Source organism: Chaetodon auriga, chromosome 3, assembly GCF_051107435.1.
Source record: "Chaetodon auriga isolate fChaAug3 chromosome 3, fChaAug3.hap1, whole genome shotgun sequence".
In the NCBI taxonomy this organism is placed as follows: domain Eukaryota; kingdom Metazoa; phylum Chordata; class Actinopteri; order Chaetodontiformes; family Chaetodontidae; genus Chaetodon; species Chaetodon auriga.
This window is the reverse complement of record NC_135076.1, coordinates 16,867,529-16,881,732: the sequence shown is the minus strand read 5'-3', so window position 1 is coordinate 16,881,732 and position 14,204 is coordinate 16,867,529. Positions and strand designations below refer to the sequence as shown.

Genomic DNA, 14,204 nt, shown 5'->3' with positions numbered 1-14,204 from the left:
AAGCAGAAGTGGCATGAAAAGAAAAGACTCAAGTCAAGTAAAAGTACCTCAAATTTGTACTTAAGTAGAGTACATGAACGAAAGTACTTAGTAACGTTCCACCAGTCGTCATGACTAAATCCAGCTGATCCTCAGATGTGTTCTTCCTCTCTGTCTTGTAACAATCAGAACAGTTTGACTCTCTCCATGCGGCTCCAGGCCGGTCGCGTGATGTTGGAGCCCTCTGCTGGCTGATGCTGACATGGAGGTGAACTGAAGCCTGGAAATGAAAGAGGCACGAAGGCTGAGACAATCCTTAATGTGCAATTACACAAGGGACTCCCGCATTGTGCAATCCGAACATAAGCCTAAAAGACGGCAAGAATAAACACTTGGACTGATTGCCGCTTGATGTCGTCACCCTCAAACTGCACATACAAAGAGCGCCATCCATGGAGCGCTTTGGGCTGAGGCAGATTCTAAAATCAGCATGAAGAGCAGCGATTCGCCACACTGTTTGACTTTGCTATATCCATGAGGAGAGCTTTGTGATGCCAGGGGATGGCGTATAAATTCTGAGGCCAGGAGTTGCACTGATATTCAAGAAGTAAACCAGGCTGCATCTCCTCTTTCCCCCTTCACTCCACGTGGCTGCTTTTCACTGAGGGAATAAATGTGGATCCCACTGGGTTCAGGCCTTCATTCAGCTGTGAAAAACTTGTTTACATCATTTTCTGAGTGATTAAAAGGAGGTTTTAACTTTGATAGTCAGACAAAACAAGCCACGCTTTGAGTTCTGTCTCCTTTGACTTTCAGGTTTAAAAACTGTGACCTTTTTATTCTGTGACATACTCGTTTTTTTGGAGAGAGAGAGAGATTGTAGAGACAGTGATCTTTACGCATGACATTAATCATGTCAGTCTGACAATGTCACAGATCAGCATGGCTCAAACAGCATGTGTTTGCTTTACACCAGTCAGTTGTCTCATCCAGACCTCTGTCCTGCTCACAAGGCTCGGTAAAACCAGCGTCCTCACTCTGGTATATAAAGGACACATCTGACATGTTAGCTTCCACTTGTCAGTTTCAGCATGCGGGGACTCCTCCTCTGCTGCCTCGTGGCCTTGGCCGGTAAGTTCTCTTTTACTGTATTGGTAGGCGGACAGCACCGTCCAACAGGACAGGATAGGTATTGATGGAGGTCATGTATTGATCTATTTGTAGTCGATCAGTCGTGAACAGTGACTTTTAGAGGTGAATTTGACTCCAGCCAGCAAAATGTTTTCGTTGTCGTTCATGTGGATGTTTATTTGCTGCTTTAGTTCTCACTGATGTCATTTTGTTTTCTAAGGTTATGCCGTTTAACATTTTTGTGACATGTTTTGGGATCAAAATAAGCCTTTTCACTTTCACATGATTTCTCTTGGATTAGAGCGTTTCCCAGATTCTAAATACAAGAAATCAAATCAAAAATGTGCTGCAAGATTGACAAAACAGTGACATTGACACTGTCTTTGACTTTTATCCTTTCAGCGTGTCAAAGTGTCCGGCATGGTGAGTCTTTTTATTGTCACCATGAGTAAAAGAAAGTATTTTTCTAATACTTTCCCCGTACAAGTGAACTTATTTTGGAAACATATTTCAGAGCTCAGCCTGAACCCCAGGAAAACCTACGAGTACAAATATGAGGGAGGGGTGAATTTTGGACTTGGCATGCCAAACCTTGCAGAGTCTGGTGTGAGAATGAGTTGCAAGTTCAAGATCGTTGGTGTGTCTGCGCGAACATTCGTCCTTCAGGTAAGAGGGACGATAGAGGATGATGCAGTCTCTCTCAGAATATCTTCTTTAAACATGTCAGAAACACTGAGTGGTGCAGCATTAACAATGGCGAGCTGTAATTAGCTCATTTTATGTCTGATTCATAAATCAAGTAAGGTAATTGGCAGTGTGTGATTTATCATTTATCACTTATTCATGAATCATAACTTATCTGGAGGTTCATTTCATTAGCATCTGCTGAAAGGTTGTACAATCTGTCCCCAAATGACTTTTTATGGTGTAAAATGATGAAACTTTTTGTAAACCACCTGATCAGTTTCAACCTTTGAGATTCTTTATGAAAGTGCTGAAAACCACTTCAGAGAAGTTTGTGACAGATGCTTGTAAAACAACAGTTGTGTCTGTCTTCTATAAAGCACAAACAGTCACTTTCCAGTGTTTTCACATCATCTTTCACTCATTAACAGATGCTGCGTTCAAACAATGTTGGAAATATTGCAACCATAGAGAAGTAAGCTTTAACAATCCGGTAAAATAGCGCAGACAAACATTTGTTACTAGATTTAGATTTAGTTTATAATATAAAATATAATCTACAAATACATCATGATGTAATACTCCAGGTTTGAATAAAACTTTATTGAGCCACATATAGAAATTCCCAAGCTAAGCAGCAGATAAACCATATGAAGTAGTTAAAGCACCTTTCCCTCCTCAGCATTAAAGTCATGAGAACATTAAAGCATCAATAATTATAATGCAGAAATAGAATGTAAAATATGCTGCACTGCATGAGTACTTTTGCTAATACTAATTAACTTATACTTTGGTAAAAATGAAAAAAAAAAAAATCTATGCTGTAGTACTGCTACTTTTACTTCAGTTGAAGATCTGAGTATTTCTTCTTCCACCTCTGCTCGTGACTGTAGTACATGAGCAATAAAACTACTTTTTTCTTCATCTGTGGTTCAAAGGTTTCAGATTTGGTCTTTGAGGAGTTCAATGGCTTTCCGGGGAAAAATGGCTTCAATGCCTCCCCAAAGCTCACCCAGCGGATTGCTGCCCAGCTTGTCAAACCCTTCATGTTTGACTACGCCAGTGGACATGTCAGTGACATCCGTGCCTCTGCGGAGATTACTGACACCGTTGTCAACATTGTGAGAGGGATCCTGGGTTTTTTCCAAGTCACTGTCAAGACCACACAGAGGATCTATGAGCTTGAGGAGGTAAGTCATGGCTGACAAATGAACTGCTCTCTGTACCGTCTTCATTCATTCCACACAGCAACAAAGTTTGATTTTGTTTGTAGGTTGGCATCCACGGCAAGTGTCAGAGTAACTATGCTACTGAGGAAAACGTGCAAACAAAGGACATGACCATCACTCAGGTAGTGGATGTCAGCGGCTGCAGGGAGAAAGCAGCGATCTACAGGGGGATGGCTACAGCTGTGCTTGATAAAGTCTCCAGACAGGTCTGTTTATCTGCCTGCAGATGCATCTGACGCTACACTTATAAATTAAACAGACCAAAGTCAGCGCTATTTCTGTTTGTGTGTCCTCCGATCTAGAGAGGGGAATCTGTCATTTCAACAGTGAGATATGTTTACACAGTCAAACCAACAGCAGAGGGAGGTCTCATTACCAGGGCTCACGGCCTGGAGCGACAGCACTTCAGTCCCTTCAATGTGAAGGGCGGCAGTTTCAAGATGCAAGCGATGTAAGACAAGAAAATGTCTGCACATTATGCCTGCTCATCCAAAGTACTTGTGTGCAATACAAATCAGCTGCTTTAAATAACTTCTCCTGCAGGAAGGAAATGGTGCTGCTCGGTGTGAGTGACACAGCAAGAGCCGTCACGTTTGGGCCAATGGAAAGCAAGGGCAACCTTGTTTACAAGTTTGTCAGTGCACAGGCTAACATCCCCATTATGATGCAGAACCTGGAGGAGCCAGTACCAAAGGTAGGAATACAGATATAAATATATATATCTGTGTGTGTGTGTGTGTGTGTGTGTGGTTGAAAAGTATTTCAAGCAAAAAGCAGGAAGCAGAGTAAAAGATCACAAAGGTAAATTAAAATAAATAGAGAAGTAGTAAGAAATGATTAAATGAACTCTAGTGCTTCCCTTGATATCATGAAAAAACATCAAATTATTTTCTAAAATGCCAAATGATCAGTTTGTTGTTTTTAAAAGCTGAACTCTCGGCTCCTTTCACAGGCTGTTGAGTTGATCAAAAATCTGGCTGAAGCTAATAAATACCAGATTGACAGCGCAACGACCGAGGATACGATAAAGCTGTATCAGCTCCTGCGAGTGACGCCTTACGAGGGATTAGAAACGATGTGGAGGCAGTTTGCAGGAAATGAAGAGCACAGGTGAGTACTTGTCATCCTGCTGTGTTGGAGGGATTATGGAACCCCCCCCCAATTTCAGTGGTGGAAAGAAACCAAGTACATTTACTCATGTAAGTGTTGTGCTTGTACTCCACTTGAGTATTTAAGCTACTGTATACTTTTGTTCAAATGAGCACCTCTTTTGGTACTTAAAGTGCATTTTGTTGTTAATACTTTCAAACTTTTACGTCAAATTTTGAATGGAGTAAAAGATCTAAATGCACCTTCTGTCCAATTATGAATCATAATGGGAATACGGGCTTGAACCTGTGCCTTGAAATGTTACAAATATAAAAGAAATTTCAGACATCTCATGGAAATTACAAAAATATATAAAAAGGACCATTTTTATTAGCAGCCACATCACGTTCTTAAGGGACCTTGAAACTGACTGAGATTACATCCGTTTGAGGCCGTTTACACAGAGTCAGTGTGCTCAATTGCATTTTTCAGTTCAGGAAATACTGTGAAGGTCATGCAGTACAGAGTAAAGTCATGTTATTGAGGTTGAGTGGTGCAACCTCAAATCTGATCTTTCACTCACCTTGACCAGACTGTTTAAGTTACATACTCACAAAGTTATTCATTCAAAAGTTGTTAGTACATCTATTCAGTGTGTAACACCGCAGTAAGCTTCCAAAGAGAGCATCCTTCATAGAGATCCTTTAACCAAGCTTTTCATTCGTGTGTTTTAAGATGATGAAGAAAATCATCCAAGGCCATCTCTCAAATCTCGTACTGATCCACTCGACTGAATAGCTAATTGAAGAGTATCCTCCCACATAGTTCAGGAAGGATTTATTATCATGTGAAGCATGATGACAGAGAGGTGAAAGGTGCTTTCCTTGCTCATTAGGATGAAGGCAGTCACTGACACCTGTGCAAGTGCAATTAAAGATGACATCTGAACTTCACATTTTTATCTTTTACTTTTGCTCTCCAGATTCATTTGAAGGATAATCCTGATCTTAAGTGTTGCCTAATGTAACAATTTTCTGTCCTTTCACCGATTAGACGGTGGTTTTTGGACATGATTGTTGAGGTCAGCGATGCCAGGATCCTGAAGTTCCTGGAAACTAGGTTCCAGGCTGGAGATTTGTCTGCGACAGAGGCTCTGGAAACCCTTCTGCTGTCGATTAACCACCTGCAGGCTATCCCTGAGCTGGTTGAGATGGCTAAAGTGAGTTAATGCTACAGACGGAGAAGCTGTTTGCACATTGAGGAATAATACACTCCAGATCATGTTGAAAACTCTCCGTCTCTCTTTCACAGATGTTCCTGAACATGCCCTTTAGTAAATCCAATATCTATCTGTGGCATACTGTGGTGCTTTCCTATGGCTCTCTGGTGAACAAGCACTGTACCTATTATACACCTTGTCCTATAAATGCTGTTCAGGTAATCAAACAGAGGAATAAATCGCTTTCCTTTGGTAAATGTTTGAGATTACAAACAGAAACATGCAACAGAAAGTTCATTTGGTATGTGGTCAGAATTGCAATGTAGTTAACTGCTATATGTAAAAACTGACTGCATACTTGTTTGACATCTGTACTAGCCACTGCTGGACATGGCCTTGGAGAGTCTAAGGAACGGCAATGAGGCTGACATGGTCATCGCTCTGAAAGCTCTGGGGAATGCAGGTCACCCAGGCAGCATTAAAACCATCATGCGCTTCCTCCCCGGTGTTGCTGCCACCCCTGTGGATCTCCCACCTCGTGTGCTGAGTGCTGCTGTGCAGTCTATGAGACTCATAGCTGTCAGAGACCCTCACAGTGTAAGAATTCTTCTATGTAGGACATGCAGGACTGAAAGGAGACAGCTGTATGCTAGATTTTTATATAAAACAGGCTCCTGGTAATTGCATACTCTGTGTTCCATGGTGAAGTTGAAACTTAAGTCTTTGATAAGGAATGGGCTATTCTAATGCTGCAAAGCATATTTCATTTTCTTCATTGGGTCCGGTAAGAATCTTTTTCAACAACCATGTGAAAATGACAGGTCTGATTCATGCTTTTGCAAAGTTATACATAATCCTCTCTTTATATCTACAGCATTTACTGTAATCTGCCTTTCAAAGTTCATTGTCAGTTCAGTCAATAATTGATGTTTTGGAACAGAGTGGAAATTCCCTCAGCAGTGGGTGGCTAAAAGTGCGATCTTTGTGAACTTGTATTCATTATAATGCTTCTGTTGTCAGGTCCAAGACATCACCATGAGCCTGTTCCTGCAAAAGAACCTTCCCACTGAGATACGCATGCTGGCCTTCATGATCCTGTTTGACACGAAGCCACCAATGGCTCTGGTGTCCACAGTGACTGCACATCTCCAGGAGGAAAAAGACCTCCATGTTGTTAGTTTTGCATATTCCTTCTTGAGGGGCCTTGCCAGATCCAGCACACCAGACAACCACTTCCTGTGAGCAAAACAGTGCAGTTCTAATCACTTGGTTGTTGTTTATTTTTGTTCATGTCATATGTTTTCCAGTATACTCCAGCTTTCAACTTTCTTTTGTTGTGTTCTCTACAATAGCTCAACTGCCTGCAACGTGGCCTCGAAAATCCTGGCTCCTAAGTTTGGTCGTCTCAGCTATCACTACAGCAAAGCACTGCGCATGGACTGGTTCAATGGTATGTTCAAATACAGGTTCTTAGATTCTTGAATTTCTCTGAAACTGTTTTATGGAAATGTGCTATTTTCCCCCCATACAGATGATTTCCTAATTGGTACAGCCACAGAGGTCTTCATGCTAAGAAGCGCAACAAACATCTTTCCCACTGAAATCATGATGAAAGGAAAATTTTTTTTCATCGGTAGAATCCTGCAGCTGCTGGAGGTACAGGGTGATACATTAGCATTGAAACTTTCATCAAAGATAAACATGCCTTTACAATCATGAATAGTAATCATCCTCTCTTCTTTTAATGCTGAAGTTGGGAGTCCGTGCTGAAGGAATTAAGGAGCTGTTTGGTACCGGCCTCCCTGGTTTTAAAGGAGATCTTAGTTTTAGTGACTTTCAGGCGCTTGTCAATGTGGTCAGTATATAACTGAGACTTTAAAGCAGTGCCAGTACTGTATTGGGATTTTGTTTGGCTGACCATTGTGCTCTGTCGTTTTCAGCTTAGAAACTGGGAAATTCTACCCAATGATAAGCCTGTCCTTTCTGCCTATTCGCGCGCCTCCGGACAAGAGTGGTTCTTTGCTGATATTAACAAAGGATTTATCGACAGCGTCATGAGGGTGAGAGAATAAATGAACAAAGAAGCACACTGAGCAAGATCCATTTATGTCCAAGCCAGTTCAGTCAACTAAAAGGAGCGTATTTTCATGTAGTGTACAAAGCCTGTTGCATGCTCTCTTCTGATCCTGCTTGCAGGCTGTCAGTCCTTCTGCAGGGAAGGAAAGCCCACTGTGGGCTGCGATTGAGAATTTACAGACCGGAGCGTCATGGCATTGGACAAAGCCGTTCTTGATCTTTGAGGTCCGTTACTTCCAAGCTACCACCCTGGGTCTCCCACTAGAGATAAGCAAATATTATGAAACCATCAATGGGATCACCGTTAATGGTAAGGTCAATTTAAATTCGTACTGAATAATTACTAAAACTATTTATTTTGTTTGATATAAACTGTTACTGACGTAATTTTTCTTCTCATGTAGCCAAAGCGGCAGTAAATCCACCACTGACTGAAAGTCTTGGACAGCTGTTTAATTCTGAAATCTCACTGGAGACTGATGGTTTTATTGGGTAAAATATTTAATGTTCATTTAGGTCAAAGGAGATATAAAACCAGCACGTTAAGCAATTATCATCAGAAGCAAACCATGCTATTTGCCTTTAATACACTGCAACCCTGATTCCAATAAGGTTGGGACATTAAATTGCAAATGACAGATATATTTACAAGCTGATGAGGTCAAACACTAGCTATATTGTCTTTGTACTGTTTTCAATTGATTATATGCCAAAAAGGATTAACAAATGATCATATTCTGTTGTATTTATGTTTGACAAAGTGTCAGGGTTGTAATTACATTCATACTGTGGAGTTACAACTATTGAATTAACCTCCTCTTTTTTAGTTTCACAAAGGACTTCTGGGTCTTCTATGGGATCAACACAGAGCTGTTCCAGTGTGGGTCTGAGTTTAAGAGCAAAATGCCTCTTGCTATCCCGTGGAAGTTTGCTGCCAAGATCAACATCAGAGAGAAGAAGTTTGAACTCGACTTCCCTCCATGCAAAAAAGAGTTGGAACTCTTCTCTTTCAGGTATGTTTAAGGTGTGTCGGTAAGAACTGATTCACATAACAAACATGAATCTTGTTTTCCACAATTCTGAATTAATTCAACAACAAATTCCAAAAATCTTTTCTTGTGCAACAGTCAGAACATTATGGTTCTTCCATGCTGTGGTAAAACAGCTGGACTGCTCTGCATCAAACACTGACCTACATTGAGACCAGTTAGCTTAATTGCAACTTGTGTTACATACTGCAACTCAACACGTTGAAAATGTTGATAAATGGTTTGTATCGCACATCAATGGAGTAAGAACCTGAAAATGGCGTCCTTACCTATTTATTGACTCAAGAAATTGCTACTGAAATGAAAATCAATTCTGAATTGGATCCTGACACTAAGATATGGCAGTAATGCTGTCAATGTGTTGAGTCTAAGAATTCTACCTTTCCTTTCCATCCAACAGCTCCAACGTGTACGCAGTCACCAGGAACATTGAAGAGCCAGCTTTGGCTAAAATGACTCCAATCATGCCAAACGCTATTGACTCCAATGATGAAGTCGTTCACATGAACCCTGCAGTTGTGAGGCCTGAGTCAGATCAGGTGCAGTCAACACCTTTTGCTGTTAAGAGTTAAGCTAATTACAATTTGCAGGTTTCTAATATCTTTGTGATTTTTCCAATCCTGCAGTTCCAGACACCAAACAGCTGGCATCCAAGGGCCAAAATGTGCGCTGAGAGTAACATTTATGGAGCAGGTCTCTGTGTGGAATCTGAGTTGAGGAGAGAGTATTATCATGAGGAATACCCCCTGTACTATTTCCTGGGATACACTGATGTGGCATTCAAACTAGTTCCAGGTAAGTCCAACACATTACATCCTACAGTACTGCTCATGTAACAAACTTACATGTGGCCTCAAGAATGTCACAAATACAGTTCAAGCAGACAACTTAAATGAGTTTTGATGTCTGCACTCAGTGAAACCTGTAACTTTATTACCCAGTTTGCAAACGCTGCTGCCTGTAGTTGCTGCCTCCAGCAGCATTTACAGCATTTTATCAGTGGGCCAACACCTAGAGTCCACTCATGCTGCTTCAGGAGGCATTTGTCAAGGAAATAGCTGTCTTTGCTCCATGGATACCTCTGCTGCTGCTGCTGCTGCTGCACTTTGCAATTTTGACATGATGACTCATAATATTGAACTGTTGGCTAAGAACAGTCAATGCAGGGCTTAGCCCTTAAAGTTGGATTGCTGGCTTGGGTTATTATCAGTATGAACTTCTGCTGACTGTATGAATTCCCACTGGTTTTAATAGTCTGACCTGACCAAACTGTAATAAAACAGGAAAACAGAAATGCAGTTTTACCTCATCAAAGTTATGCTGCTGCTTTAATTCCTCAGAGTAACTTAACACCAGGCTGACAAGCAGCGTGTTACTGCCCTCACTGTTTGAACATTTTAGATCTGTTGCACCTCCAGGTGTGGCCTGTAACCAGCCAACAGTGATGTCACAGTGTACTGACACACCTTGGAATACACTTTTACATCACTGCAGAAAGTTAAACCACTGAAAGTCAGCAAAAGCAAGACTTTCAGGGGGGTTTTAAGTTACTCTTTAATTGCTCATTTCTATCAATAGGCTCTTGTTTTTGCATAATTATCAAAGCAAATAATTTTATGATGGACGAGGACAAGTTTTTTTTCTAATGTAGCCTGTGCACTTCCATTAGCCCAGGCAATCAAAGCTGTTGACAAAATCCACTTTGAGGTTAATGCCGGCCCGAGCAGACATCCAATGGGCACACGCCAACTGCTTGAGACTCTGAGGAGGCTTTCCAAGGTATTTGGCTACCCTTGCAATGTTATTATCTCTGCAGCTGCTCTGATGTTTTATCCATTCAAATTCTCCTGTTCCTTAATTGTGTTTACAGGAAGCCACCCAGCGAGTGCGTCTGTCCTCTGATTCAGCCTCAAGCGTCAGAGGATCTCATAACAGCCATCATGACAATGTAATGGAAGAATGCTAAATGTGCACCACAGGGAACAACCCGAAATATGTTTCATTACACAATATACAGTTTGTGCTGAGCAATGTCATCATATAAAATGTTTTCACTGTCCTTATAATTCATGATCACACCAGCCCTAAGAAAAAGTGCCCCATGTGAATAATGCAGCTATTTGTTTGCATCAAACACTCCATACAAAGTGATGTTCATCTGACACATACAGTTTTTTCCTCTCAGCCTTGTTGACTCTAACAGTCTCCAGTCTCATTGTCCACCAATCCCACTAGATTTTACCCACAATTAGACCAGTGCACAGTCATAATACTGTGCACGTACTGGACATCGTGCACACAAACCTGTTTTACAGTTTGCTTTCCATTTCATCCAATAGGCGTGGGACTCAACACCTGAAGCTGCATTCAATATCAAAGCCTTTGCCATGAGTGGTAACCAGAAGCCAGAGGGTTACGATGCAGCCATCTACAACACGCTAGCGGCAAATATTCAGAACACCCAACTGATTGTGTCTCAGGTTGGAGAAGATACCAACTGGAAGATGTGTGTTGACTCCACTGTGACTGCCCATTCTGAGGCAAAGGTAGTTATAAAACACACAGGAAGGGCAGTTTTTACATTAAAACTAATATGTATGGTCTGTTTAAGGCATTTTATTGCATTTCATATCACATATCACGGCTGAAGCAAAGGCTTTTGTTAGTAAAGACTGATCTCTTGTGTTTGGTTTAGGCACACGTTAGATGGGGGGCTGAATGTCAGTCCTATGAAATGTCAATGAGAGGGGCAACTTCACATCTGCCTGGTTCCAAGCCAACACTCAAGGCCAAAGTCCACTGGACCAGTATCCCTGAAACCATGGCAGAGATGGGCAGAAGGTGAGCCTTCATGGAGTAAAGTCACAAGTCAACTCACTTTGCCTTACAGAGCATGGCAGAAACCTTGCTTGTGATTATGACACATACTGGCAAGTATTGCTAAAGAATCTTTTTGCTTTTCCCAGAATTGAAAGCTACGTCCCAGGCATAGCTTTCCTTCTTGGTTTCACCCAGCAACATGAGAGAAATGCCAAGCAGGAGGTTTCTGCATCGGTTGTTGCTGCCTCAGCAGACAGTGTCGATATGAAGATTAAATTCCCAGAGGTGCTGGAGGAAACATTAACTGCATTTATTTATGCAAAACCTCTAAATCCTTGCATTGTATGCAACCAATGTTGACTGCTGTATTTACATGGATGTGTCACTTCCTCTGTCTTGTCATTAGTATACAGTCTACCGCCAAGCTATTCCTGTTCCACTGCCTCCTGCCAGTTTTCTGGAGTTTCAACACGACATCAGAAACACAACAATAGACAGCTTTGGACGCGCATAAAAACCATGTAAGCTACATAAACCAATTTGATTGTGCTTAAATGAATGTTCATACTAATTTTCTGTGTCTTTATAATATTGTGTAATTTGGTGTGTGTGTGTGTGTGTGTGTGTGTGTGACAGTGGATTGTTTTGACATGTTTCTATGCAAAGCAGATGAGCGAAAATCAAGCAAAGAGCTGTGCCATTTTTGCTTGCTTTATAAAATATGTTTTGTGCTGCAGAAAGACAACAAAGCCCAGATGGGAGCCAGATGCCCCTTTTCAAAGTGATAACACTGCAACCAAAATCCCACCACCGTGATGAAAGTGAGGATCATAAAAGATGCATCAGTAATCTGTCAGATGTCACCAGTTTGGAAATAACCTGTAAAGGTCCTGATTTATTCATTTGAAAACATGTTAATATTTGAACACCATCTTTTGACGAAACACTGTGTAAATTCATGCTTATGTTCTAAAATACTGTATCTTCATGATACTGGATGTGCCGAAAACTGTTTCAGCAAGTTCAGTTTTTTTTTTTTTTTTTGCTGATTCTGTCCTTTGTTCATCCAAACATTGTGTTAAATCTGTGTAGCCTGTGATAATAATGCAGGCCTGGCTGGTTTTTCTTATTTTCCTATAACAACATTTAATGAGTCTCTGCCAAGTTCAGTTTCTGCTTCTTAATGTACAAAGAAATATTTAAAAAGTAGGTGGATGTAATTTCCAGCTAAATTATTGACATACAGCATTACACTGAGGCATATATAATAAAATCTGAGCTCATTTGTAAATATCACACAATATTGTTAACTTAGACAGTGATCAGTAGTACTGATGAAATCTCTGGAAATCCTGAAAACCTGATGCAGATTAAATCATGAAATCTTTTCTGATGCAAACTTTGCAGCTCTCTTCGCTTAAGTTTTATAGAGAAACCAATCTGGATAACATATTTGCCAAATCAAATGTTCCTTACAATATGTAAGAAAGGGAGTGGAAACGGCATAAAACACAAACCAAATGTTGCCAGGTTTGTCTGCTCTGGCAGCCAATTTGGCAAATAAACAGTCTTTGTTAACAGGTCCTGTTATTCTCTAAATACCCCATCTGATTGTCAAAATACAGAATGGTGTGGGTTGGATTCACTAAACTGGTTCATAAATGTCCTTTTTGGAAGGTGTCTGAAAGAGACAGTTGTTTACAAGGTCTGTGTGACCTGCTGTGTTTGTTTGGTCAACTGACCCAACAGAGCTGTTTGCAGATGCCAGTACACAATATCACCGTGCGTGCCCTTAAAGTTCACTGCCTCTGCCACACAGAGCACTCTGTGCCCTTTGGTACAGCATCAGCTGCATTATTTAATATTCAGAGAGCTCGACGTAGAGGTGTTGCTGTGTGAATGGATGAAAGACTTAATGAATATTAATTGGGGCTCCTGAACTGGGCCCGGCCCAGTTCTCAACTTTGAGTCGTAACAAATGGGACGCGTCACGAGCCAAAGATAATGATTCCGTCCTAACCGAAGACTGGTTGTCCTAACTACTCCTGGCTCTGCCTCTCCTGCCTACGCTGATTTAGCCAGATGGTGTTGAATTGCAGAGAAAAGACATCGCCATCAAAGGCTGAACAGGATGAGCACAATTATAATGGCATCATTATGTTCCATTTACATCTTTAATATCCTGCGGGCTTTCAAGTGTCGGTTGATTGCAAATCTGTTGCGCCTACATCCAGATCCACATCACCTCATGTCATCTGTAAGATCAGGTTACCCTGACCTTGTGTTGACAGGTGAAATCAGCTGGTTAGAAAGCATTAGTCAATGATTGATCAGGTCATTTGGAGGAGGAGGGATAGGCCATCCCCTCCTTTTTATTGCTGCTCACTCTGTGATTGTGACTTGCCTCATTAGGCAGACTATACCAGCCCTGCTAAAAGCCATCTGAGGGTAGCTGATAATAAAACCGTGGCTACAGACATTTATGTCCAATTGTAGCTGTTACTCCATGTTTTGTGCACAGAACATTGTTGGAGGCACAAAAAGTCAATGCAGCTGATGAGTTTTGTAAAACCCACCAGCTCAACAAGTGATGGGTCTTTATCGAAAATGATTGGGGAGCAGCTTTTGAACAAACAGCATGCATTAAAAGGAACATTTTAATGATGAATATATTGAATTTTGGAAATCTCTCTGAAGTCTGTCGTGTTTTTAAAAGATGAAACAATATGCTGTAAAATCGTATTTCTTGAAAAGTTCACATTTTTGGCACTGACATCAGGAGAATAATCCTGTGTTTTGTGTGTGTGTGTGTGTGTGTGTGTGTGTATGTGTTAAAGTGTGAGCACTAGAGGACAGTGTTTACCAGACATTAAAATATGCCTGGCACAGTGCTTACAGCCTGGCACCAGTGTTTGCTCAGTTCACAGA

General features: G+C 41.1%; 1 protein-coding gene across 1 annotated transcript; it reads left to right on the top strand.

Annotated features, from left to right (window-relative positions):
- Positions 1–1,070: 1,070 nt before the first annotated feature.
- vtg3 (vitellogenin 3, phosvitinless) lies at positions 1,071–12,295 on the top strand. Its single transcript, XM_076725936.1, has 28 exons — positions 1,071–1,110; positions 1,513–1,533; positions 1,625–1,776; positions 2,733–2,984; positions 3,068–3,229; positions 3,326–3,474; positions 3,567–3,717; positions 3,976–4,133; positions 5,166–5,331; positions 5,424–5,549; positions 5,710–5,928; positions 6,352–6,569; positions 6,684–6,781; positions 6,863–6,987; positions 7,085–7,186; positions 7,272–7,391; positions 7,528–7,717; positions 7,812–7,899; positions 8,235–8,420; positions 8,857–8,995; positions 9,083–9,251; positions 10,126–10,235; positions 10,327–10,404; positions 10,796–11,002; positions 11,152–11,297; positions 11,423–11,561; positions 11,683–11,797; positions 12,014–12,295. Exons 1-27 carry the CDS (start codon positions 1,071–1,073, stop codon positions 11,788–11,790), a joined length of 3,819 nt encoding a protein of 1,272 aa, XP_076582051.1. The 3' UTR covers positions 11,791–11,797; positions 12,014–12,295.
- The last annotated feature ends 1,909 nt before the right edge of the window (positions 12,296–14,204 follow it).

What these genes read in the sequence shown, in the direction of transcription:
- vtg3 (XM_076725936.1), top strand. Translation starts at nt 1,071, where the DNA reads ATGCGGGGACTCCTCCTCTGCTGCCTCGTGGCCTTGGCCG. An exon ending in CTGCCTCGTGGCCTTGGCCG is followed by an intron (nt 1,111 to 1,512) that starts GTAAGTTCTCTT and finishes TTATCCTTTCAG; the next exon opens with CGTGTCAAAGTGTCCGGCAT. An exon ending in GGATCTATGAGCTTGAGGAG is followed by an intron (nt 2,985 to 3,067) that starts GTAAGTCATGGC and finishes TTTTGTTTGTAG; the next exon opens with GTTGGCATCCACGGCAAGTG.